The 27,451-nt window shown below is 41.0% G+C and overlaps 4 protein-coding genes across 4 annotated transcripts; 1 reads left to right on the top strand and 3 right to left on the bottom strand.

The window, feature by feature from the left end:
- Window positions 1-739: 739 nt before the first annotated feature.
- On the bottom strand, window positions 740-1,638 carry fabp4b (fatty acid binding protein 4b). Its single transcript, XM_084943171.1, has 4 exons — window positions 1,481-1,638; window positions 1,205-1,380; window positions 1,015-1,116; window positions 740-878 (listed from the first exon to the last, which is right to left on the bottom strand). The coding sequence occupies exons 1-4, from the start codon at window positions 1,551-1,553 to the stop codon at window positions 825-827; spliced, it is 405 nt and encodes a 134-aa protein (XP_084799297.1). The 5' UTR covers window positions 1,554-1,638; the 3' UTR covers window positions 740-824.
- Window positions 1,639-11,960: 10,322 nt separating this feature from the next.
- LOC146377634 (hairy/enhancer-of-split related with YRPW motif protein 1-like) lies at window positions 11,961-13,872 on the top strand. Its single transcript, XM_084945060.1, has 5 exons — window positions 11,961-12,128; window positions 12,317-12,389; window positions 12,485-12,568; window positions 12,660-12,741; window positions 12,852-13,872. The coding sequence occupies exons 1-5, from the start codon at window positions 12,043-12,045 to the stop codon at window positions 13,466-13,468; spliced, it is 942 nt and encodes a 313-aa protein (XP_084801186.1). The 5' UTR covers window positions 11,961-12,042; the 3' UTR covers window positions 13,469-13,872.
- Window positions 13,873-17,335: 3,463 nt separating this feature from the next.
- On the bottom strand, window positions 17,336-21,274 carry stmn2a (stathmin 2a). Its single transcript, XM_084944319.1, has 5 exons — window positions 21,121-21,274; window positions 19,410-19,505; window positions 19,071-19,243; window positions 18,746-18,937; window positions 17,336-18,647 (listed from the first exon to the last, which is right to left on the bottom strand). Exons 1-5 carry the CDS (start codon window positions 21,137-21,139, stop codon window positions 18,588-18,590), a joined length of 540 nt encoding a protein of 179 aa, XP_084800445.1. The 5' UTR covers window positions 21,140-21,274; the 3' UTR covers window positions 17,336-18,587.
- A 1,497-nt stretch (window positions 21,275-22,771) lies between these two features.
- On the bottom strand, window positions 22,772-27,441 carry upp1 (uridine phosphorylase 1). Its single transcript, XM_084943005.1, has 8 exons — window positions 26,694-27,441; window positions 26,394-26,436; window positions 25,934-26,045; window positions 25,669-25,827; window positions 25,413-25,527; window positions 24,019-24,228; window positions 23,771-23,917; window positions 22,772-23,688 (listed from the first exon to the last, which is right to left on the bottom strand). The coding sequence occupies exons 2-8, from the start codon at window positions 26,429-26,431 to the stop codon at window positions 23,537-23,539; spliced, it is 933 nt and encodes a 310-aa protein (XP_084799131.1). The 5' UTR covers window positions 26,432-26,436; window positions 26,694-27,441; the 3' UTR covers window positions 22,772-23,536.
- Between the last annotated feature and the right edge of the window lie 10 nt (window positions 27,442-27,451).

Below are 27,451 nucleotides of genomic sequence, written 5' to 3'. Positions count from 1 at the left end.
CATGCAACCAAGACTAGGTCACTGCTCCAACTGCAAGCAGGGATTTGGCCTTCTCACCTCCTTGTCATATGAGGGCTACTCTGATTTTAGGAGATTTCCTTCCCTTTGTTTAAACAAAAGGCCTTTGTAACCCCCTTCCCCTCTAGCTTTAAGATCAGATGTGTGTTTAAGCCAATCAGGTTTCTTGCTTTAAAAGGTTTCACATCTAAACAGTTTGCTACAGTTTAGTAGAAAAGGTAACTGCAGGTCATGCCAGCTACAAACATTAAACTAGTGCAGCTATACAGGGAGGCATTTCCTTAATTTTGTACCCTTAACTTTGACCTGATTATGTGCAGCTGGCACAGCATTTTTAGTAAAGGATGCACACTTGCATAGTGATAGGCATCTGGATGCAGGACATGCCTTATTGATACAGTCTATGATATAATTCTTGGAATTGAACCAGCCATATTGAAAATGCCTTTTAAAGTGCAATTTGTTAAACTGAAGGGGATTAGTCTGGCTTTGGAAGTAGTGTTAGAAATGGAGACAAACAGGCGCCACTGTAAATTTTGAGTAGGACATGAGCTGCACACAGTGTCAATCATTTAAACCCCAATAGGTCAAGGATGTTGAATTGCATGGATGAGTAGCATTTGACATTCGAGTTTATGCACCAGAGTCACATTAGAGTCAATAAATGTGCACCTTATGATGCTTCACAAGTACAAGACTTTGTAGTAAGAGTCAGACAGAGTGAAGTGTCACAGTTTAAACTTTATTGGCATGTTTGGCAGTAGCGCACAGTCTTGGAGGAACAGGAACTCTTCACAAAGAGTGCATTAAGCTACTTTCTTATAGGTCCTCACTGCAACAACGTCATCCATGTAACATTTCTGTTGAGACAGGGTTCAAAGGTCAGACATTCATTCACTTAAAGCTGTAGCGCAGCAACAGCGCCATGTTAGGCATGCAGACTGCATTTAAAGAGCAAACAGCTTTAATGGCACAGATAAACCATCAGTTACTCACAGCTATTAGTTTTCCATCTTCAATTGCTCGCTCAATTCTTGTCGTCTTTCCATCCCAAGCCTGTTTCTGCACGAGTTTGCCATCCTCAATTGTCATGGTGGTCTGAAATTAGGAAAGTTTATAGAGAGGGCTTTAGTAAGACCTTAAAATGTGTGTAAAATAAAGTCTAGCTGAACCTGGGATGACCCACCTTGGTGGCTCTGCCGTCAGCAGTGTCCTCGTCGCATTCCTCATTCAGCTTGAACTTGAACTCCGTGGTCTTGAATGTAGTCACAGACTTTAGTGTAATAAACCCATCATCACCCATGCTGATCACCACGTTAGGCTTTGCAAGGATTCCCATTTGCCGAGTGGTGTAATTTACGCCTACAACACAGGAAGGATCCAATTAGTAAACTGTTAAAATACAACAGATAACAGCGTGCATCGTTTTAATCAAACAAACACACAAAATGAACAAGCTTACCGACTGATTTCATGTAGTCATCAAACTTGTCGCTGTTAACAAGAGTCCAGTTTCCAACAAACTGCTCAACCATGATGGTGAAGGTGAAGCTGACGCTTGGGCTGCAGACAAAGAATACTTGAATCCTCTGCTGATGAAAGGCGAAGAGACCGAGAAGTTGTGAAAATTGCCTATTTGTAGCTTGATTGAGCACGCGTTTGATTCGGGCCCACCAATCAAGAGCAGGTGCCGGGGTTGCCTTGGAAATCAGCAGATTAGGGGCGTGGCTTTAAATCAGATTTCATCTGATTTTGATTAAGTGTTTGATAGAAGTGAAATGTGTAGCTTATCCTGGGTTTACTGACTTCAGCAATAAAACGGAAGTAAAAGGGGTTTAAAAAGCGTTAACAAAACATATACAGGACATGTGATGATTCATGCAAATAGACACCTAAATACTCCTGAATAAATACTAAAAAATAAATATCATTTAAATGTTTAAAAGTATTATTTATATGTAGAAAAGAAGATGTTTTGTTTTTTTACATTAAACATATCCTATTAGAGATTTATTGTGAAACTGCTAATATAAAGTGTTATATTTCAGTGAATTTTCCCACAACTGCAACAGAATGTTAAATTGGAAAAAAGATTCCGACACAATTCTTTACTTTGTAGTTTTATATAGTTATGTTGACTTTAAGCAGTAGGTGGCGCCATGTGAACAGCAGTTAATACTTAAAAAGGGCTAATTCTGTGTTAGAGGTGCAGACAGAACAATTTGTGTGAAAGTGCATTATCAGGCAAATTTATAAGGTCGGGGGGGTCAACATTTATTTGCTCATATATATTTTCGACATACAATAGTACTTCATAATTTGCTTCCAAGGAGCCAGACCTATCATTTTTAAGTAGTCTTCCCAAAAAAAGAGAGAGCGGCATAACATACAATTTTTACACCAGGAAGGTGTTTGGCACAAAAACTTGGTACATCCGGGTATGCTGTACGACAAGCACGCAGGCCTGAAATACTTTATACAGCAGATGAACAGTGTCTGAAAGTCAGTCAGAAACAGGAAAAAATCCTGCAAAGACCTGACACGCGACCTGAGAGGGGCATATGGACCTTCAGCTGATCTGTCTGCTGTTCACTGAAGCCTCATCAGAAATGCTCTCAATGGATCTGATTGGCTACAGCTTCATTTTTCAGTGTGACAATGATCCCAAACACACTGCCAATAGAGTAAAAGCATACCCGACATTAGTGAGGCAGTGTGGGATCATAATGACAGAACAGAACAAAAGGCAGCCAGCAGCCAAAGAGGATCTTTGAATGTCCTTCTAGAACTATTCCTGAAGACCATTTAAAGAAATGACTGAAATCGAATTAATAACTTCTATTTCCGTGTGTGTTTGTGCATGTTTTAGTGAATCCCTCCACCTAGTTCCCGAATTTCCAAAACTGAGGAGTGGCTCAAGACTTTTGGACATTATTGTAGACGATGGTGTATATTAGTTACAATGTATTGTGTTTACAATGTGAACAAGAGATGGTACTGTAATGTACTGCCCCCTAGTGGTTTCAGCAGCAGACTACAGTACGCTTTATATCTGAGCAAAGGCAACCCAAAATACCACACATGTCAAAGTGAAGTATGACAATGCAAAAAAGAGAAGCAAACTAATCCCAGTTCAACCAGTATAGTATAGTACAGGTTCTATGTTTCATTCTTAGTAGACAAGAATTTATTCACCCAGCATATGTATTTACTTATCTTTTTTTAATCCCCTCTGTGGAGGCCAGTATTTAGCACAAAAGTACAGAGTGATTAAAATAAAGTATTTTTTTGATCAAAGAGCAAAAGAAAGCTAAGTTTTCACATTTTCCCTAAATATTTTGGGCTAATATTAATGCTCCGGAGTGCCGCTGACAAATGTCTGAAGATGATCAAAGTGGGAATGGCTAAGATACAGACTGGAGCTGCTCAAAGCCAAAACAGATTCAGATCAGATGAGTGCCCTGTGGCACATCTATGTGGACTGCTGTTTCATTGTCCTATGACCTCCTCCAATCGTTAAATTTCACATTGGCGTGTTGTGAAATCATATAAAACTGATTTGTTACTGCCTGCAAGGTATGAAATGGTTGCTGAAGTATAAACTCGTTAAAAAAAGAAGAATCTTGTGAGTTTTGGTAGTGGAATAAAACAGGCAGGCCATCAGGCAGTTTTTGGCTTCAAGATGATACCTAGCACAGTATGAGAACACTTTTATATTAACTGAATATAAAACAAAAATTTATTTTAAAAAAAGAAACTCTTAGCTAAGTAATAAATGAACATCAGTGGGTCCAGGGGAGAGAAAAAACTCGCTCTGGGGATAAATCACAGAAGAAACGATTTTGTCTTTTAGCCATTTCGTTAGTTTGTGATTGATTAAAATCAGCGATGCTGGAATGAATACATGCTATAGATAGAACATCTGTAATGGGACTGTCACATGGCTGCAATATTAGATTTCATGGTCTCCAGGAATCACTTTATTATTAACTTCAGTGACAGACAGTAATGATGTGATGCATCACATAATGTCCCAGTATGTCCCATCACCTGGGGTTTCTCCGCATACATACAGGTGCCATCCAGTAGGCACAGTGGCCACCTAATGAACATGAACTCTCGCCGGCATCCACAGAGAAGTCCTTTCCTTCTGGTTTTCATCAACACTTCAGCCCCCATTGATGGGAGAACAGTGACCATGAACAAAAGCTGTATATACTGTACAAACACAGCTCTGAGCGGCAGCACACTGACTCATTCTTCAGTGTGTGTGAGAACGGAGGGGGACCCCTTTCAGCTCCTTTGTGTTGGTGTCTGTCAACAGTGTAGTTGGAGGCAGAGCCCATTGTGGCGGCCAGTGTTTCGTATTGACACAGGGCCTCGTTCAGCTTGTTCCCAGGGTCCAACCTGAGGACTCATGAATAATGGAGAGAGGATCCTCAGGGCCAAGGAGGAGTTTGCCAGTCTGACTGGGATGGTTTAAAACCCAAACGACAACTTTATATGGCAGCAGGTAAAACTGGGGTCACAGCTGATCATGTTGAGTGCCGTGAGAGTCCAGCAGAGTAGTGACATGTTCCACATCAAGGAAGTCTTTTCACTTCTTCTACTCTGTGTACATTTGATCATATTCCCTTCTTTTAAGCCTAAATTGTCTTTTCTTCTATTCCAGGTAAGCTTTTGTCTGAGGTATAGGGGCTAAATTTCCCTCACATAGAAATGAGTGAAACGCTCGTAGGAGTTTTGTCTGTGAATCCAAACCTTTGAGTGACTGATTTTTTTTTTTCAGCTGTAGGCGTCAAATTCTGACAATGAAAATATGTCTTGAGACTACAACAAATTCATAGCTAGTAAAGAAACCCACTTAATTAAAAGAGATTTTTGCACAAATTTTTTTTGAATTTTCTCTCCTTTTTTTGATAAAAATGTAAAATACCTGATGAGCGAGAAGTAAGTACAGCCCACATTCAGTGTGTGCCACACCTTTGGCACCAACAGGGGGCACCACTTTAGGTCAGGTTCCCAGCATGTCCAGATCATCTGCTGAACGGCTCACACGGCCCGAGTGATGTGCCCTCTCCTCTTTGCCTTTTTACACGGCTGCTAGGGGAACCAGAGGCTGGTTACCGACTGTTCTGCACAGCCAAAATGAAGAGTGTATGTGTGTGTGTGTGTCTGCATGTGTGTGAGTTTGAGTGTGTGTGGCAGGGGTCAGTGAGGTGCCTCTCGCTTGTGTGCTTTGAGCTTTTTCATGCTTCCTGCTTTGATCTTCTCTCTCATCTCTTCATCCCACACGCTCCCTGCGCCTCAGGCTTCTGGTTTGCACACCGACAGAGGAGCAGGAGAGGGATGGGAGGGGGACATGGGGCTGCCTCTCACACAGACACTACTTGTTCTGTCAATACAGAGAGAGGTGCAGGGAGAGCTGCCCATGGGGCACAGCCACTGGGTGCAGAGTGCAGTGGGTGGAGGGGTCACCAGGAGCTAAAGTGATGCATACTGTACAGTTCTCTGCTCCTCTTTTATGCTCTCTTAGATCATCCAACAGTGGGTTGAAATTCTTGTGTGAAAAACAACTGCCACAGAGCTTAGAGGGTGGCCTCCTGACCCCTTACAACATGGGAAAGTGCACCCTCAGCTGGTAGTTATATAAAGCCTGCCACAGAGTCATGAGAATCACTGGCTTGAGGCCACTTATGTCTTTCTAAGTCTGAGCAATTATTTCTAAGACTATTGTGACCTTTTCTGCCAAAGGTTTAAATAGCCTGTGTTCAGAGTGTTGCCATTTAGTTCATGTGGAAAAAGTGGGGACGCTTAGAAGAGCAAAACAACCATCATGTGAATACACGTCCTGCGAACCTCATAATCCTCATGAAAGCCCCCCTCATATACTCACACACATACACACACCCAATACCCCTCCTGCTGATGCGAGACTAGGAAACACAGATGCAACAGCACAGAGCAAGACCCCTAATTGAAGATTAATTGGAAGGGGGGAACACTTACCTTTATTTAGACATGTGGCTAGTGTTAGGCAGTGACAAGCAACTCAACCATCTCAACAGATGACTGCAGTTAATATTTCATGACTAGCTCTGAGGGAGAGGGCACGTTCAGGGAGATTACCATCCATTTCTTCTAGCATATTTACATTGTTGTCATAGTATAGAATAAAGCCTACTGGTACAACTAATCAATTATAACTTGAAAATTAAAAAAAAGAATAATAATGAATTAAGAATGGATTGAAAGAAAATTAATGAAGAAAATATGTGAATTATGGGGGAAAATGACAGCAAAAAAGAAACAACACTGGATGTAACAGTTGGACTTGCTTGGATTGTGATTCATGCTTGTGTGAGTGGGGAGAGAAAGAATAAGGGGTGCTGTGCTAACAGGCTTTCTGCAGATCACTGGCAGTTTGACTGCAGTGGAGAGTAATGGGGCTGGCAGGGCGGAATCAATTACTGGCCACAACAGATTTTCCCACAGGTCAGAGCTTGGGAAAGCAGTACTTTACTGCAGAGCAGACAGCTGGCACAGAGCATCCACTGGGAAAGGAGCCGGCTCTTAAAAAAAAGACAACTTTTTTTCTCTCCTTTTTGATAAACTTGTGACACATCATAAATTGGCTCTTTTCAGTTTCTCTATTATGTATAACATTTTTGGTGGTTATACCCATTCCTAATCAGATTTTATTTGAAACTGCACTGGGAAGGGAAAATAAAACTGCATGTAAGTGACCAAAAACACTTTGGAAAAGGTTTTTTGAGGTAAAGAGTTACTCATAAAATGACAGCTGAGCTTCAGAGACAGACTTGCTCTAAAACACTGATTTCCCACAGAAATGACCAAACGTGTCTTGTGACACACAGATGCAGAAACAGAGACTCTGCAGCTTAACTTGGCTAATAATTCATATGGCCGGTGTCAGTGAGGGTCTCTTGTGATGTAAACCAGGAGATACATTTCAATTAGAGCCCTCACACCCCTGCACTTTAAGACACACATACACAGAGACACACACACCATTGATATGCAAACAATGTTTTTCCTGTGGCAGCACAATGTGTGGCCTTAAAAGTAGCTTGCTCCGCGGTCCTCCTTTCTCTGTGAGGACATCACGTGCTGTCTCCTGTTGCGCTTATTTGAGAACCAGTCTTGTGATCTGCCTTCCCCCCATTGTGAACTTGCATAAGTTAACTGGTAATTTGAAGCATTCTGGTAAACCTTATGAACAATATAATTGTGAGGGGCCTATGTGCAGGAGTTTGCGACATTGTGGGGAAAAAAAGGAGTGAAAGAGATTTTATTTATTCAAGAGTAACTTAGGTCATCCACTTCTTTTTTTTCCTTCCAGTCGGCACATAAGGTTGTCCATATTGAGTTCAAAGTATTGTCTGAATCTTTCCTAAATGCCATCCATGCCCTGTAATCGACTCCAAGCCCTGTAATTGTCAGCTGGCACTGAAATCCTGGTGTCAGTATTATGACCTGAGGCCTGAGGAGATGTCCTCATAAAAAAAAAAGAAAAAAGAAAAGGCAAAAAAAACCTTTGCTAAACAAAGAAAGGGGGAAGTCAACATATCCTCCCTGGCTTATACCTATCTGAAAAGTACAAGCAGAATGGATGCCAACAAAGACAGGAAAGTAAAGAATGAGAAGGCGGGTGTATTACGGTTAAGGAGTGGGAATGGGTTTCAGGCCTGCCCAATATAGCGCCTGGGTGCTGACCAGAAAGAGAGGGGACAGACAGGAAACTGTGGCCCATAGGATAACATTGTTGCATGAAAGCTGTCTGGGAGACATTTCCCTCAGTCAAACAACCTATTGAGGACCAGCATGGGTGGCATTTTCCTTGCCTTACATAATAATGTCATACCTAGTGTAAATGTGCAGCAAAGCTCACACCTTTGGGCAAACATCGTCCAAATATGGATGAGGAAATTATCTCACACACATTAACGGACACATACATACAGCACACAAACCCACAGTTCACTTCAGCAGTTGTTGAGTGACAGGTATAAGATGTCAGGATGGTGTGCGCACAGGACGCAGGCACGGCTGTGAGCGTTGCTGCTGCCGACAGCCCCAACGGTTGACATAGTAAATCAATCCTGATGGGAGGGTAGGATGAAGGCGGAGAGGAGAGGGCAGGGGGTGGGGGTGTGGGGTCCAATGGGACTGAGCCGGCCTCCGTCAGACACACTCAGCCACTCAGCCAGCCAGGGAGAGACGGCCGACGGGTGGGAGAACACTCGCCGGGAAGCGCTCACACGGAGATTGAGTTACCACGGAATTAGATCAGGGTTGTGGGAAACAGCACCTCCTAAACACACTTGCACACTCTCAGTCGCACACACATAAACACATGCAAACACACCAGCGCACACTCAGGCCGTGCTCTTGCACACAAAGAGTCACCAAGGGAAACCTGAGGGAAGATTGAGGAAGGCAGCTGGGCACACGCCAGTTTCAAACAAATGCTTGCTTATACCTTTTAGCTTCCTGGCACTGGGTTGAGAGGGGTTTCTAGAAATCGGTGCCGAGTTACGCCCACATTCAATAGGCAGACTGGTAAGCTGTTGGAGTTATTAAATGTAAAGATGGTAGTCAAACAACACAAATGAGCCAAAACCAAACACACTCAAACAGAACAGGACATTCACGTCCAGCGTCACCAAAAGTGGACTGGGAAGGGCGAGGAGATGTTGCGATACCGCAGGTGAAAAGTCAAGGTTTTTAAAAGACGAATCGTAATTATGTTTAATGGACCACAGGAATGTCAGCTCTAATGTGAATGACCTTGATGGTCAGGTGTGAGGAGAGTGGTTTGTGTTGCCATAATGGCCCTATTTCCATAATAGTATCATAAACAGTGCAAAAGAATGAGCATAAATACATTCAGATTGACATGTAGCAGAGTCACTGGAAGGCCAAGAAGGCACAGTTCATGCATCTTGCATGAGAAATTCAGTCCAAAAAGGGAGCAGGCAGGCCGTGAGTATTTTTCAGCACTGGATTAAGCACATGTTAGGATCTATAAATCCTCCAAGTGGGAGTATGGGAATGTGGAAATGCATGAAATGGATGAAGGTAGGCATGACAAGGAGAGGAGATTAGGTGGGGGTCTGTGCATGTATCTGTGTGTGAGGGATGGTGTGAAGGCTCATCCGCGCTCACTGCATCAACAGAGTGACCGAAGCTTGCACATTGTATCTGTCACCACTGAAGCCCCTCTGACATTCTGGGACCAGCGTGTTGGCCTCCAGTTGCTCCATAGAATCAAGCTCTCATCCGCACTTGTCTAGCTCCCAGCGTACAAAGTTAACAACTGACCTGATGGACAGAGGAGAGAAACAGCTGCTTCTCTACAAGGCACTGGAATTGAAGACAGCAGGGGCACTGCGCTCCCGCTGAGAGCCTTAACAGACATGTCAGGCACATGTCAGAGCAGGCGCTATATCCCAACATCAAGTCATTTTTACAGACCTTCCATCAGACAGAAAAGACTAACATTCATCTGTCTCTTTATCTTAACTGCTTTCTATTCTTGGTTCATTTGTGGTTAAATGTGTATTTTTCAAAAGCCTGGTAAGGTGATGGTTCTAAAACTTTTGTTTTTAAGTAATTAAACCAAACTTCTGTTACAAGAGAAAACAATTTTAGATATATTAATTAAATGTGCTTACAATATGACCATAAAAGTGCTCTTTATGCAGGGAAGATGTGTTGTAACTGGATCACATCCTACCATATATTGCATATGGAAACACTTTATCTGCAGGGTAACTACTGATCTTATTTGTTGGCAAATATAGTGATATATATATATAAGCATCAAATTTCCTGCTTTGTGGAGGATAAAACAGCAGAAAATATATATATTCAGGCATCTAAAAGTTGCACTATCATGTAGTATTTGACTAAATGTACGAATATTACTTTCTATTTTTGTTTTACAATAATAGAAATTGTATATAATAGAAATTAGATATGGTTTTACACCATATACATGATATATGGTATACATACATGACAGCAGAAGTGCTGAGATTGTTCAATAAAAGTAGCAATACCAAAATTCAAAAATAAAGTAACATAAAGTAAATAAAGTAAGTCCCACATTCACATTATTGTTTTAACCTGTAACCCTGTAAGTGTATCTAAAAGTGTATCTAATTACTTATTAATACATGAGTTTTTGTGAGTTTTTACCCCCAAAAATCCAAAAAAAAAAAAAGCCAAATGTAGCAAAAAACTACAAGTCAGTTAAAACTCTTTTTTTTAAGTTATTTTTTTCTAGTATTTTATATTCTAGGTTTTTATAGTTCAGTTACAAATGTAAGCATTGTTTTTATCACATAAAGTATCAAGAGTAAGCGATTGTATTTTGCAGAAAATGTTCGATGTGAATATTTTAATGTGATATATGACTGACTTTTTTTTATTGTTTCTACTGAAATTATGGAGTCTTAATGCTGTAGGTGTGTAAAGTTGGCCTACTTAACTACTAACAGTAACTGTACTTTTAGTAGTGTAGGGTAGTATATATAAACCAAATTTTGTGAGATTCCCATGTTACTGCCCTGTGGGAAGCACTAAAAGGTCAGCTTGTAAGACAAACATCCCTGTTTTTGGTTCTGTTTCTATTTATTTTACAGTTTTCCAAGAGTATTTTATTAGTTTAAATATCTCATAAAGTACAAGAATGTTTTCAAACCAGAAAAATCATAAAACGTTACATTTAAAATCCCTAAAAAATAAGAGATACTGTTTTGGGTTCTTCTGAGTACACAAAAGAATGAAATCAATGTGAAAACTAACAAATATCTCAAAGAGAAATAGTAAAACATCAAATAAAGTACAAACACCTAAACTTTGTACTGTAGGTACAATACTAATGTCTAACATATTTATATATACACACTGGCCACAAGTGAAAGAGAACATAGACTGAACAGCATCATTGCACATTAGCACGACTTCTCCAAGTCCTGGAACTTAGCTGGAGATATATAAATATCTAAATACATAAATATAGAAATATCATTTGCCCAACAGGAATCCCCTCACTTGATGTTTTGAACTAGAACTTCTTTTATTTATCCTTCCCTGACAAACCATGCCTCCACAGCGAAAGAGACCCCCCTCCCAACTAAAAGATTTGATATGCCCCTAAACTAAAAACATATGCCTAAAGGAATCAGTTACACAGTAGCGCTAGCACTGAAATCTCCCATGTTTCATAGTTTGCCCCCCTGACCCGTGTGTATTAGTGGGGTCACCCTATCACACTTCTGCAGACACCCCCCCCCCCCCCCCCTTGTTCCCCTTGTGTGCCTTATTTTATGCCCAAAGCAGCTTTACATGCTGTTATAGTTTCTATAGCTGCTTATAGCTCAAGCTTAAGAAAACATTTCTATTTTTTTGCACACTGCACTGCAGAGAGACGAATGTTCACCCAGCGGGTGTATGGCTCCATTGGAAGGTCTGCCTGCCTGTTGACCTGTTTGCAGAAGGTTTAGAGGAGGAAGTTCCCTAGGAGAGCGTGGACACGCTGGCCCACTGTGGAGTCTCCTGGCTAATCTATGACACTCTGGAACCACATGGTTGAAGACAGTCAGCTAATAGACCATCCAACCTTTATAATGCAGGAGAAGAATCTATGCTGCAGTCACTCCAGCTCTCTACAGGATGGATTAAAATGTTTAATTAATACATTGCTTTTATATATAGATTCATAATGTGATATCATTATTTCAGACCACTTTTATTAGGATGATGCTCTTTGATCCTTCAAGACTTCATTGATAAGGCCCCCGTCACTCAAGCCTCAGCTCGATTCTGACTGGCTCAAGTCTGTCAGAGCCCCGCCCACATCATTCCGGTCACCCCGCCCTCCTCTCCGCCGTGTGAAAACAGTCACAGCAGATGCAGATCAGACAGTTTTAAACTGTTACGCGTACCTCGTGCTGTCTGTGCCCCGAGAGAAGAGACTGAAGGCTTGAAGGCGAAATGAAGCGAAGCCACAACTACAGCTCATCGGACAGCGACCTGGACGACACTGTTGAGGTGGAGAAGGACAGTGGGGATGAAAATGGGTATGTTAACTTTATTTATTTATTTATTTTAAAGAAAATCAACCTATACGACATGTCTTAATTAAGAATTGGTTGTTTTTGCGTTATTCCCTACATATCCTGTTTTTTTTTTAAGTGCTCTTTAATGTATTGCCTCAACATCGTTTTTCTGTCAGTAATTAAAAAAACAAACTGTTTTACTTTTTTAGTCAAATTGACTCCCACGGATCGATGTCACTCTCCACAACCACGCAAGTCCAAGCCAGAAAAAGGCGCAGAGGGGTATGTGAACCGCGTTTCCCGCTCTTGTTTAATAGTTTCCAAAGTTTCTCATCCTCTGCACGATTGAATTAATGTTGAAATATGTTTTCAAACAGATCATTGAGAAACGGAGACGTGACCGGATCAACAACAGTTTGTCAGAGCTGAGAAGATTGGTGCCGAGTGCTTTTGAGAAACAGGTATGTTATTCTTCATTTTATTTGGCACACACAATTTTGTTGATAAATAATATATAACTGAAAGAGACGCTTTATTATAACGTCTTTGCAGGGATCTGCTAAACTGGAGAAAGCAGAAATACTCCAAATGACAGTGGACCATTTGAAGATGCTTCATGCTTCTGGTGGGAAAGGTAGTGGATATTTTCTTTGAATAAATGCATGTTTCAGCTCTGGTATTAATAAATATGACATATTCTTTGAGTAACATGTTTATTTAACCATGTTTGTTCTTTTCTCACAGGTTACTTCGAAGCTCACGCTCTTGCTAAGGATTACCGCAGCCTGGGCTTCAGGGAGTGCCTGGCAGAGACAGCTCGCTACCTGAGCGTCATCGAGGGTCGGGACAGCACAGACACCCTCCGTGTACGTTTGGTGTCCCACCTCAGCAACTATGCCTCTCAGAGGGAGGTGCACACTGGACTGGAACACTTAGCCTGGGGCTCTGCCTACGGGGCTACTCCTGCCCATCTACCCCACCCACTCCTTGTACAGCACCCCCAGGGCAGGACACCTGCATCCAGAACCACCAGTAGCCAGGCCCCTTCCTCCTCCTCTTCACCCTCATCATCTTCCTCCTCCTCCTCCTCCACTGAGACATCTGGGACATCCAGACTCAGTGCCATGCCCCCCACAGAGTCCCTCAGGGTTCCCCCCAATGGCTCTCTACCCCTCAGTCTTCCCATGCCAACAACCAAGCTTTCTCCACCACTGGTCTCATCTCTGTCCTCACTTTCGGCCTTCCCCCTCTCCTTTAGCGCATTCCCTCTCCTTTCCCCGACAGCCGTCAGCACCGTGAGTCCCTCCTCCACACTGTCAAAACCTTACAGGCCATGGGGCATGGAGATCGGGGCCTTCTGAAGCCAATCCCTGGACTGAGGGCAACAGCTGAGCTGTGCCCACCGTCACATACAGACTGCTTCAATTGTTTTACAACAATAAAATACAGGGGAACAAAACTGATTTGATTTTATTAAGCATAAGGAACAAGTGGGAACAGTTGCTAGAGGATCTAATTTCTCATTTACTTTTAACAAGTAAAAAAAAGTCTTTTTATGTTGTTAAATGAAATCATAAACTAATTTAGCTAGCCTGCACTGCCTCCAGGTTGAGGACTGTTGTAATGGTATGATAAATGGGTCATGGATTGATTTACAATAAGCACACAATTAGAGATCAGCTGTTGTAGGCCATATACTGAAATATACAAATCTACACCTGGCGTAACATAGATTAACTTAATTATGTCAGCTTTCCTTATGATTTTGGGAACTACAGTGACAATAAATATGCATATTATGTGCGCAACTTTTGGGAAAATAACTTTTTAAGGTTTGGAAACCTGGATTCTTCTACCTGTTTGTAATATTTTTGTACCAATAAATTGATTCTAAATATATACAACATGGTTATAAAAGAATGTGTATTTCTGTTGCCTTCACTTCCTTCATTCCTTTTTGGTTCTTATCATGTATACCATGTTGTTGCTTTTCACATTCATTCACATGCAGCCAAGTCCTACATACAAGCAGACGACAGTAGCTCCTTTACTCATAAAGCCCATACATTCCCATAATGACACACAATTTGCAGGTGCACTTCTGTTGCAGTCTCATAGAAGTCAATCATGAGCTAATGAGGTCCTGGCTATTGACTGAAAGGTAATTCCTTTACTGTGTGCCAGGTAAGTAACTGAATTCGACAGCATTGTTGCCCTTATGAATACACAGGAAATCATTAAGAGCCAGAGGAAATCCTTTACAATGTTACCCTGACCTCACCAGCTCAGGTTGGTCTGGAACGGAGACAATAGTGTGAACAGTATGAGGACATTGGAGGAAAGAGGTTGAAAAGTAACAACAACACTCAGGCAGCTGGACCAATAAATCACTGCTCCGCATTTTAGGTACTGTTTTTGTTTCTGTCTTTTAGAGGCATGGCTTTTAAGGGGTTCATTGTTTTAATGGCTTGGTCTTTTATCCATGCATGAAGCACATCAGGCATTCAGGTGGGGCATCTGCTGTCTGAATTGTATTCCCCCAGGGCTTTAAGTCACATGCTGTAAATAATAAATCAGATTATGAAAACTAAAATGTCAACAGCAGATTTTAGGGAATCTAATATTCTAATTCAGCCAGTCAGTAATACTGTTAATATTGTTGCCTATATTCCTGTTTAGCATATTATATATTTTGTTCCAGTTTTGAAGGGTTGTAGGGTTTTGTTTTGTTTTGGGAGGGTTCTGGTCCCAAATAAATCTGACACTGCCACCTGCTGGTGGAAAGCTTAAGTACAGTTAGAAGAATTCAACCCCCAGAGCTGGTGGCTCAGTTATGGCACTGTGTTGTGGAAAACTGGGCCCAAACCTTAGGGAAGGTTTACTGCAGTTTAATACAACGTGTGATGAAATATTTCTCTCCAGAGAGGACATGATACTCCCGAGTGATATGATGAGTATAGAAATCATGTGAATCATATGCTGTCCCCTCCACGGGCACAAAAGAATAAGTGCACGTGGTGAAAAGGCCTAGTAGGGCACTGCGTTTCCCAGATATGGAATAACCGTTTTTTTTTTTCACTATTTCCACTGCTGCACAGCAAACAATAACTGTTGATAACCAATTTGGCAAGTTTTATTTTTTAAATTGTAAACAAATACAGTTTAAAACAGTGTCGCCGTCACAGTGTAATTCAGTTAAACAAGTAAGCTGAAGTGTCCATCATATTGACCAATCACATTAGGACCCGTCATCCGTTGGGCTCCGCCTCCAGACAGTCGAAAGTAAGTTTAGCGAGCGCGTACGTGTTGGTTTAGCAGGGTGTGTGTAAGCAGGGTTTCTCCACAGAGCACCGCCAGAGCGTAAAATTGTAGCAGCACGTGCAAAGCAGCTAGCGTGCACGATGGCCTCTTTGTGCGCGTTGCTGGATGGATTGGAATGTAATTGTGTCCCTAAAATGTTTTTGCTCGTGTATGTGTTATGTCATAAATATAATTCCATACAGAAGCACCATGATGTCTTTTTCAGCCACTCCTTTGTAGATTTGCAAAAAGAAAGTTATAGCTTGCCTTCAAGACCTTGAAAGGCAACCTCAACATTGAAGTTTACCGGAAGCCCACACACATGGACCAGTACCTCCTCTTTGACTCCCATCACCCTCTGGAACACAAACTTGGGGTAATTGGGACCCTACACCACCGGGCAGAACATGTTCCCTCTAAGCCTGAAGGGAAAAAGAAGGAACACACACATGTAAAGGAAGCGCTCAAAACATGCGGTTATCCTAATTGGGCGTTTATAAAGTCAGCAAAGAGGCACAAAAAAGAAGATCAGACACCAGCTAGGGAGGATAAGAAAGACAGACGCAACAACATTGTCATCCCCTATGTAGCTGGTGTATCCGAGAAAGGGTTCTCTCCAAGCACGACATCCCAGTGTACTTCAGACCCAGCAACACACTCAGACAAAAACTGGTTCGCCCGAAAGACAAAACTCCTAAACACAGACTTAACAACGTGGTGTATGCTGTACAGTGCAGCGAGGAATGCCCAGACCTCCACATCGGAGAGACCAAACAGCCACTTCACAAGCGCATGGCACAACATAGAAGAGCCACCTCCACAGGACAAGACTCAGCTGTCCATCTGCATCTAAAGGACAAAGGTCACTCTTTCGAGGATGCCAATGTTCACATTTTGGACAGAGAGGACAGATGGTTTGAAAGAGGAGTGAAAGAAGCCATCTATGTCCACTGTGAGCGACCATCTTTGAACAGAGGCGGGGGTTTATGACACCAACTGTCTGCCATCTATAATCCAGTTTTGAGATCCCTTCCCAGATGCCTTAACGCCCACTCACATCCTGGGCCATCTGACCTCAGGAAATCACATGATAGGGTGGGGCCAGGTTTCACAATGAGCTCACCCGAAACCCTGGCTGATTGTGACCCACACCCGCTTTCACACCTTGGCTCATGTGATTAGGTAGAGGATCATCAGGGGGTCCTTTGTCCCTCTTTGGGGGGAAACTCCCACTGGGTTTAAATCTGGGACTCTCCACCATTTGACCCTTAGAACTGAAGAAGCTTCTCGGATGAGAGGTGAAATGTCTTCAAGCAACTCATAGAAGTCCAGACGCTTTTCTTTCCAAGCTCCTTAGACTACGATGACCTGGATGACTGAGAACCTTCACAGACATACAGCTCTTCTTAGGATCATTGCCCTGTTGCACCAACCAATTTTGGCCAGCCTTTAGCGTTATTTGTCTCTAGAAAACTTTGGCATACAGAGGAGAGCCTAGATGCTCAGGTCCTACAGATGTAAAACAAGCCCAAATCATTACACCGCCACTGTCGGGCTTCACAGTTGGTATAAAATGTTTGTGTTGATGTTCTGTATTTTATTTTTGCCAAATATGGCGCTGTGCATTATCGTAAACCATCTCCACTTTGGCGGCTTTTCTCCACTTTAAATTTTTCAGAAACGACCTCATGACCATTCCCAAATTATTGCTGATGTTTTTCGTCCTTGGCATTGTGTTAACACACAACTGCTCCAGACCATCAAACTGTAAAAATAAAACCCTCTGCTTTTGTAGAGGTGCTCATACTTGCTGATGATCAATTACATATCTGTACATTTTAACTACTCTAAACACTGCAATAATAAAAATGTTAAAACGCTATTAAAATCAGATTAGAATACAAATTTACAGGAAGATTCTCAGGATGTGTAGATAACTGGTTCTTTTATTTGGCAGTTTACAGAAAAGTTTCAGATGGTGCATGCCATGTTCACTGAACCCCAAACTTTTATTCAGCAAAGCTTTCACAGAGAAATAGATGGAGGGAGAAAAACAAGCAGCAGAAGATGCAGGCAGATATCAGTGGTACTGTATATTAAAAAGAGACTAGTTTAGTGTGCTGAATGTAAAGCATCCTGCATCCATTCTCTATCTAACCCCCTAAATGAGAGAAGGTGCTGATGATGCCTCAAGGTAATTCTTCATTCACACGCACCCACACAGACATACGTAATGTTCACACTATCAATATCAAGATGGGAGCAACAGCACATTCTACTGTCCAAGACACTATGCATGATACCAGTATGGTGTCATAACATTCACAACTTTATAAGGTTCATTCCCAATACCGTGTTCTTAACAAAGCTATTCGTTTGGGTAACGATGGATTCATCGAAAAATGGCGCCGTCGGGGTAAAGTGGTAATCTGCAAGTGTATAAACAGTTGCTCCCATTGGGCATAGACATTCTTAATAACAATAAAGCACCTATCGAGCTCATTTCAGAGGAAGTGGACTTCTATGTATCTGTGGGGATTCGATTATTGTTAAGTTCCAAGTGTGCGTGTTGAGAATGAGTAGGTGCGCGTGAGGGAGATACAGATGAGATACGTTGATATCTTGAGGAGTCTGTAGTCTGGAAACACCAACCATCATTCTTCACAAAAGACACAGCAAAAAACATCATTATCAGGACATCATCGGGAATCAATGCAAATGCCTGTCTACAGCCAACTCACACCACTGAGAGCTTCCACAAGAAAATGGTCGCAGAGTCAAACTTCAAGAACTGAACATTAATCAAAGACAAAGAAAATATTTGATAGATAGATAGATAGATAGATAGATAGATAGATAGATAGATAGATAGATAGATAGATAGATAGATAGATAGATAGATAAAAGTACTGACAAAATTAAAGCCAATAAAACCCATATTCTTTCAATTTCTCTTAAATCAACAAAACCATTCAATTCTCAAGATGAGTGTTATTCATGTTTGTATCCACTGATAATACTGATAATAGTGAGTACTGGTGGCATGGTGGGTTGTGATATAGTGGTGAGGTCCTTGAACCTCTCAGCCTCCAGGGTTGAGTGTCTGTTACGAAGAGGGTGAAGGCTCTACCGAGGAAGGGGACAGGACTGGGTGGATGGAAGTCTGGACTCGTGTGAGGCTCATGCTGTCAGCTCTTCCCTCAGCTCTTTGTTTCTGCGCACCACAGCCGCGTGTTTCTCCTGGAAACGTCACAACAGCACAGTGTGAATGATTACTCATCAGGACGCTGCCCAGCCCCTTTCATATGCTTTTAGTTCTGATAAAGCTGACGACTCACCTTCTCTTGTAGGCGCTCCATCATGGCCGCCAGGTGGGCTTCGCGGTTCTCCTTGATCTGCTCCATCTTCATCTGGAGCTTCTCCTCAGCCATCTTGCTGAAATTACTGTTCTCTTCCATAGCCTTTAGCAACACGTCCCTCTCATGTTCTCGCTTTTCTGCCAAAGCCCTCAGCACCTGGGCCTCTTGGTACTGAATATACAGAAGTATTCAAATTGAATCATTTGCGCCTCCATCTTGTAACATGAATTATTCATTTTCCATAGTTAAATGTCTCAAAGATTTCTTTTGTTTTACATTTTAAACACCTAAAGCTTATACTCACCTTCCTCCGTTCTTCAGCTGCCTCGAGTTTCTTCTCAATGTCGTCCAAGGAGATATCCCTCTTTGGGGGTGAGGGAAGGTTGTGGGCTACATCTGACACTGGAGACTGAGGCTTGAGAATCACCTCAAAAGCCTGACCCGAGGCCCGCTTGTTTATAGGTTTCACCTCCATGTCTGTAAATGACACAATTACAATGCTAATGGTAGCAAAGTCAAGACATATTACTGTATCAGTCCAATGATACGTATTTTTTGTCTAAAATCTGTATTAGAGAAATCATCAACATGGAGTTAGCTTGTTTAATTTAAAAGAAAATCCATGATTCAGCTGATTTTGTACCTTCAAAGTCACACACAAGCTTGTTGCGTGGCTCTGGGTAGAAGCAGGAGCAGATGAGGGAGAGGACAGACAGCTCCTTCATCTTCTCTTTGTATGCTGCAAGAACATAAAACCATAAAACAAACACAGCATTATCCATTTGTCACAACCAACATTGTCACAAATGGATACATATAGTTGAGATTTTCAGTTTAATTACTTGTTAAGAAAGGGGAAATTCTCAACAAGCCTGTTAGCGTCAGATGACTGCCCAATGAGCTGTTAAAAGTCTGAAATGTATCTAAGTGCAGCACTGCTTAATAATTAATTGGATGAATGTATTCTGTGAGCATTATCAAACTAAGAGCATAACAAGCATTACTTTTACTGAAGTTCACATGTGAGCTAAAATCAGGAAATGAAACAGCTTTGTCCAATAATGCGCCTCGGTCACCGTGATGTCATAGTCATAAAAAACACCAGATTAATGACCTGAACGTTCTTTTTTAAATTAACTTTCACCAGATCTTTGGACTATTTTTAATCTTCACCGCCAGTTCTTCGTGCTCTTTCTATTTTTGACAAAGTGCCCACCTGGCTCTTCAGGACTACAGATTGTCAGTGCTGCTAAGCCTTCTGCTGCAAAGGCCAGCGTGTGAAGCAGCCCCTTGCTGCAGGGCTGGCCTGCCTCCCACCCTGCCCTACACCTGTCTGGTTAACTACAAATCTATGCTACTACATGCAGAATAGTGAGTTGGCACATTATATTTTATGTAAAAAAAAAAAAACAACCCTAAAAGAATGGGTGGCTTATATTAAGAATTTTGTAAAATAGGTAGCCAAAAACAAACAAACCCATGCTAAATGTCTGGCCTACAACAATAACTACCCATCAGAAGAGATGACTAGCGTAAAATCTAGTTCTTAATATCAGTGTGTTAACTCTACCTACATTTTATTTTTGTAACATATATCAATAATGAATTTTTGGAAAATAAACTGCAGCACCTCTGCCACAGCTGGTGCAATCCTTTGCAAGGAATAGATAAGGAAAGCTAAAGACATGAATAAAGGGTGCAATCTTATAACCGACAACAATCATCTTAAGGAGACGTGTAAGTGACAAAAAAAGTGAAACGATCACCTGCACCTTTCATTATAGTCACAGGAATGTAAAAGTCAAACAGATGAAGCCTCCAAATGATTTGGTGTCGGCTAAATGATCGGCAACCCAACATCTTGGGTGGGGTCCGTCTGCATTATGCTGCATGTTGGGGCCGCTGTAGCGTGAACCGCAGGTGGAGCATTGTAAGGTTAATAAACCCCTCTCAGGCAGCCCATATTGTATAATTACACACTGTTACCTAACACAATTGTTATATAAAAATGAATATGTTTACATAGGTAGGATAATATAGGAGATTTTTCAGTAACCTAACGACAGAGGATGCTCGGCGTGAGCCCACATTCTTATCATCAATAGAGTCCTGCGTGGAGACAATAGTCTGCAGAAATGTGATTTAATGCAATTTAGTGTTGAAAACGGCAAAGAAAGCTTTTATTTTATTTTACTTATTTATATATTTATTTTTATGGTGGAGCTGTTACAGAAGCACGACCACCAGCCGGTAGGCTACACCGGGCCGACACAGACCTTCCGCAAAAATCATGCACCTGTCCCGTCCATCCATCCCGCTTTAATCCATCTGAACCCATCCAGACTAATGCTTACCGGTTGCTGTTTTAGCCATGGCTGATGTATTTCTCCGCAGAGGATGCTGTAGATCTGTTCTGGTGAGCGGTGATGCTGCTTAAGGCACTGAGTCAGCGAAGAGACGGAGGAAGGATCGGATAGCAGACGGGAGGTGGGCACGCACGGGAGCGCGCAAACAGACCCTCCTCTCACGCGCCGCGCGTCTTACACCACCCAGTGAAGGCTAGAAGCTCAAAATACTGAGACACCACAGAATAAAGCCGTTATTTGTCCTCAAGCCTGAATAATAATGTAATAATAATGTGTTTGAGAACGATCCAAATTAACAGTGCAAAAAATATAGGCCAGAAATAAAATACACCAACATGGTCACTTTTTTGTGTAAAGAAGTGAATATCCTGGTGTGCAGATGATTCACCACACTGACAACAACCGATATTTCCTCAACCTGCAACTGTGTCATGATCCAGTATGAAGAAGTTACAGGGGTAGTAACAGGAATTATAAATGACTAAAGTTTAGATTGAAAAAACAAAACCAAAGTCTACGTGATTATAACACCTGCATTCACATACTGATTCGTGTCAAAGCTGTGGCGGTGAAAACGATCTGTGAAACTAATTCAAACAGATAATACTGTAACATAGGTAAGAATGAAGACTTCTTCACCGAGCTGCTGCAGGCTGCCACGCCTGCTGGTCAAAAATATTAGCAATGACACTCGCCATTAGTCAGAGTGTTCAATTTTATCTCAACCTTTAATGCGTCATCTATCACCAGCATTAAACAAAAGAGGGAATGAGTGTGCTAAAGTTATTCCTCTGACCAAAGCAGTCCAAAGTAACTTCAGTCTCAGCAGATCTTTCTAGAAAATGAACCCAGTGACACCAGCTGAAATTTTTAAAACCAGGTGTTTTCTCCATATAGCTGATTTTAACAGACAAACTAGGTTAGACCAAGGTTAGTATTCATGATTTTTACTCGAATTTACATGAATTGCTGAATGATTGAAACATCTTTCAATAACTGTTCCTTCATTAAATCCAAGCCTAAGGTACGACCTCAAAGTAGGTATTCTTTCCATTTTTGTCATTAATTGTAACAAATTAATGTAACTTTATGATGTGTTTCCTACAGGTAACCTTAGCAGACAACACAACAAAGCCATACTTCCTTCGGCCAGCTGTTTGTGTGTGGCTCAACACAAACCATTCTTCCAACAAAGAAACAAACAGATATATTTATACAACACTGCCTTTACATGCCTAGCTTCAAATACCTTTCTCATTTCTTATACTCGGGCGGGGGCTCAGTTGTTACATGTGTCACATTTTAACCTAGCTACCACATGGCTTAAGCTTGCTGATGAAAAACCTTGAGCTTTTTAACAAGTGTCCAATTTTTAAGCGACTAATACTGTGAGCTTTTTATTACAAAAAAAGCAGCAACATGAAAAATTACTCTGACCCCTAAAAATTACAAAATACTTCCTCCCCTCAAACTTTTCTGTCTTTTCCACAAATTGACCACCGCAAAAGTGTCCTTTAATGTGGCGTTAACAGTTAATGTGACAACAACACCAGTCTACCCTAAATCTTTTAGGGAGATTTGTTGTTGTTATTATTATTATTTATAATTTACTGTTCAATCAGTACACACCAGAACACCATTTATTAATATCTTTGGCTCGTTTATTGGTCAGGATGCTGATCTTGACTTCACCAGGCTTTTCAAGAGCTGCAAATACTGACAGATCATATAACAAACTTCACATTTCATTTGTGCCGCAGTGCTTCTTACATAAAGAATTCTTTTCTTAATATGTTGTGAAATTTCAGACTGCACAAAGCTTTACTAGCTTGCTTTATTTATGACACAAAGCAGAAATCTTTCTCAAGCGGAGTGTTGTGTTGTTGCAGCTTTTATATTGTGAAAGAAATGCTGAGCACATATACAAAGGTCGAAGAAACTGAATACAATCTGGATGACAATAAAAATGTAAAAAAAATCTCCACATACACAGTTAAGTTTTCAACAACAAATCTAAACCTATATAATATTTTAAAATTTTATTTTTTATAATAGGTGTAAAAAGGTGATTTTGTTATGGCACCACTGTAAGTTTAGACTTACAGGTTCAAGTTTTACGGATCTGAAACTTCACACATCGAGTAGAACAAAGACGACCTTAAATAATACACATATTTAAGGAACTTAACTCACTTTAAATACAAGGGTGCTACATCAATTCAAGTGTACTTAAGAGAAATACGAAATAAAACAACGGTGTAGCGGTGCATGTTTTTATAGCAGTGTATCAACTAAATCAGTGTCAAAGGATAAATAGAAGGCATCATTTAAGTCTTTTGGAGACATGTAAAGGTATGGCTTCCAGACAGAAGATAATAAGAATTTACTGTATGCTTGCATTTATTTAGCTATCTTTCGCTTTGGCATTCAGCTGCTTCTTAATGTAGTAGCCGACCAGTATCTGAGGACGCTGCTGGTAACTGTGAAGAACTTCGTGAGAGCTGCCCAGCTGATCTCCCTTCAGCCGATCCAGGAGCGTGACGCAAACCACAGCCGCTTTTCACAAACAGAGATAAAAGTTTTCAGACACTCAAAATGCTGTCAGAAGTAAAGCGATGCTGATATTGAAATTTCTTACCTCGTAGACCACTAAGTTTGCACATAGCAGCAAACACTGATGACTCCATCTCTATATTACAAACTCCTGCTTCCTGAGCTTTGTTGAGGTAGTCTTGCTTGTCCTCCTCAGTGTAGGAGCAGAAAGCGCCATCCAAACGGGCTTGCCCTACACGTGTGATCAAACAGAGAAAACAGGAAGACAGTGAAAAACTGTAGATGTTGGCAAACAGTGTACTCGCTAACACATTGATGCATCAGAACTCAAACCTTCATAGAAATCCAGCGTGCACATGGTGTTGCCTACAACTGTCTTAAACTGGTTTAGCTCCTTGCTGCACTGCAGCAGGTCCTCAGCTAGGCTTTGGTCCAGATCAGTATTGCGCACCACGGTCTTCCCAAGGATCACCTGCTCAAACCTGGGCTGAAAGGTGGGATCCACAGACTGCTTGGTGACAACAACAGTGCCAGGCTCAAGTCCTGAAAGCCAAATATAGCAGGTTAGATGAAAAAGTTTTTTAAAGTGAAAATACAAATGTAAAGATTTTAGGACAAATTACTTTAATTTACTTTTTTTCTAGAGCATATATCTTTACTATGAAGATTTGTGGTTGTAAAATTTAGTCACAGCTTCTAGAATTGAATCACCATAGTGTGCATCATGTGCTGGAAATGTTACATGTATAGACTTCAAAATCAAAGATGCAACACAGGGCAACAGCTAAATGTTCATGCCATTGCTTGTGTAAGGCCAAGGTTGTGTAAATTTCAAAGGCAGGCTTCAAAGCTGTTCTCTCTTTCAAAAATCTGAAAAAATCAGTTAAAACCAAGTATTTGCAATTACTTGTGAAAATGTTTTCATGAAGTGATTTGATTAAGGAACCTTAGTCTGTTTCTTGGGATAAAAATAGAAAAATATGCCCTTTTTAAAAACAAAGACTCTGTTGTCATCTCTTGCGTCATCACACGATCCATCTACTGGAAAGTACGTGCGACACAATTACAAGGAAAATTAGCATATTTTAAATAACAAACGAATTTCTAGCTCACTAATGCTGCACATGTATTATTATATATTTACAATGACAAAATATATATAACCCCTCAATACTGATCTTCATTTAAGTGTAACTTTAACCTAAAATGTCACAGTTTTCCAGTCTAGTGCTCAGCATTCATCACTCTTATGCTGTCGCTCATTTTTGCTTACACCATCTCTGCTTTCCCGCTAGTTGTAATACCCGATCCTTTGAGCTTTGTTAAAATGTAACTAATAACACAGAAACCTTTGTCTCGTTTTATCTAAACTGAAAACAAATCATTAACCTAGAGACCATTTTGTTGACAGGATCATACTTTCGCTTTCAGCTATTCACCGGTAACATTTTGTAACTGCATCTTGCACAGCTGCGCACAAGAAATAAATCAGTCCCCAAACTGACAAATATTTATCAAATTAAACAAAAAACCTTATTTTGGTTGTTTATTTTACTACAATGATTTGGAAAATGGGTCTGGTATGACATGTAATTAGTCCCATGGTAACTAAGATCCTATCACAAGCTGGTCTTTAGGCTTAATCTACAAATTAATCCCAAACAGCACCCAATTCCAAAGGGTCACTTCACCTTTCCTCACCAAGAAAAGGGCCCAAATGCACGTACCTACTCCACCTGATGTCCCAATGCGTATAATTGTAACATCTGTGCACTTTGCATGATAGAGGAGCTTTATTAGCTCATGCAACATTATGGCAATAGATGGGATGCCCATTCCGTGCTGCAAAAACAAGCAGAGATATACACAATTTTTAAATGACGTTCATGATATTATTATGCATTTAGGTAGATTAACAAATACAAGTTAAGAAAACGATCATGTGGAAAACAAAATAACATTGAGGATATTGTTCTTACATACACTGACAGAGAGGACAGGGCCAACTTTGTACATGGCGTAACGATCCGTCCCAGCACAGATATTTGGATACTCAGATTTGGGGTCTTCCATACCGAGCTCAGCTGCGATGTACTCAGTGAATGCTTTCATTCTCCAGGGACTCCCACCCACACAAACAAACTACAGTAAAGCACACACAAAAAGATAGACATGAGAACTGCACAGACAAAAACAGGCTCAAGGCTTTAAAATAAAAATTAAAAAAGATGACTATGGGATACATTACTTTGACATCACCAAACATATCTTGTAGGCTATGACTTTCAGTTCCTAGACTGAAGTGGTAGAGGATGTCTTCTTTCAGTGCATCCAGGTGTGGGTTGTGCACATAAACAGGGCTTTAAGAGGGGAGAAGGATAGACATGAAAAGGTCAGTTAAAACACTGAATCACACAGATCAATGAAGAGCAATGATTGTTACGTAAATATGGTGGGTAGCTAACGGGGTAGTATTACAAATATCTCATTGGTTCTGTAAAGACGGTGTTATTTAACAATAACAAAACCGTCACGACTTTCAGGGGGGGAAAGAAAGAAAAGAAAATCAATGGCCATATATCCTGTCACACCCCAGCTTCCTCATTCCAAGACGACATTGCAGTTGACGTGTGGGAAGCGGTTTTGTCGAGTAGTACCTGCGTTTTTAAACAAATATGTTGAACATTATGTTGACCGGAACTTCTCACCTGCTACACGGAGCACTTCCTTCGGCCTTGGAGTCCATTTTTCCTGCGAACAGCCGAATCCGAACAAAATTACTCAGTGAGCAGAATGAAAGAAACGCATAACCACACCTGGTTGCTGAGAAAGCCTGTTACTTAGAATTTCACCAACATCTAACTCAGTTCTCGAATCTGGACAATTAAGGTTTTTGGTTTTGTTTTGTTTTTACATTTAAAACAGTCATAGGAACATACTGTCAACATGCAGATTCAGCACTATCGCGCACCGGCTACAGGAAATACGGTAATGAGCTTCATCCTTACCTGAAAAATCAGCCAACGGGACTCACGAAACCAAGAAACAAAACAAAAAATAAAAAGCAGATACAAATGTTTTGCTCTTTGAGAGGTTACTTTTCTGCTGCTGTCTTCCTCCGTTTAATTTCAGTATGAAAATCTGACGTAACGCCGAGAGCCGGCCCACAATGCCGTGACGTCAGATGAGTCACACGGGTACTAATGAGTCTCGTCACCCACTCACTTGTTGGCTACCGGCTTCCGGTCACGTACAGAGGTCGATGAAGTGCAGCAGATGTTCAGTTACAGCGGTAAAAGCAGTACTTTTCCGAGAGTTTATTTTGTGAGTCAGTTTGGTCAAAATGACGAAGGTTCTACAAGAAAAAGATTCATTAAGTACAGGAATCATGGTGGTTTTATCCTCGAATAGTGTAAAAAATACTTACATTTTATAAAATGTGCTCAACAAAATCTTTCATGTGTGATTTTCACTTCCTGTAGATTTAAGAATGCATGGTTTCACGTTGACCGTTAATCTTTTTTTTTTTTTAATAGCAAATGTGTTGTCAAATAACCACTTTATGTAGCACACATAACAAACAGATAAAATAAAATACCATTGGTGTTCCTGTTAATATCTGCTTGACTGATGCAAGAGTCACTCCCGTTTATGCCAATTTCTTAAGCTGTTTAATGCTCGGACATGCTCACCAGCTGTACAATACACAGGTGTGTCATTTGTGATGGAAACTGCTGCTGAAGCAGGTTGATAATAGCAGAGGTAT

The sequence above is a fragment of the Perissodus microlepis genome, chromosome 11 (assembly GCF_051167445.1).
Source record: "Perissodus microlepis isolate ML-2025 ecotype Zambia chromosome 11, ASM5116744v1, whole genome shotgun sequence".
NCBI classification, from domain to species: Eukaryota; Metazoa; Chordata; class Actinopteri; order Cichliformes; family Cichlidae; genus Perissodus; species Perissodus microlepis.
This window is presented reverse-complemented; position numbering and strand designations above follow the sequence as displayed.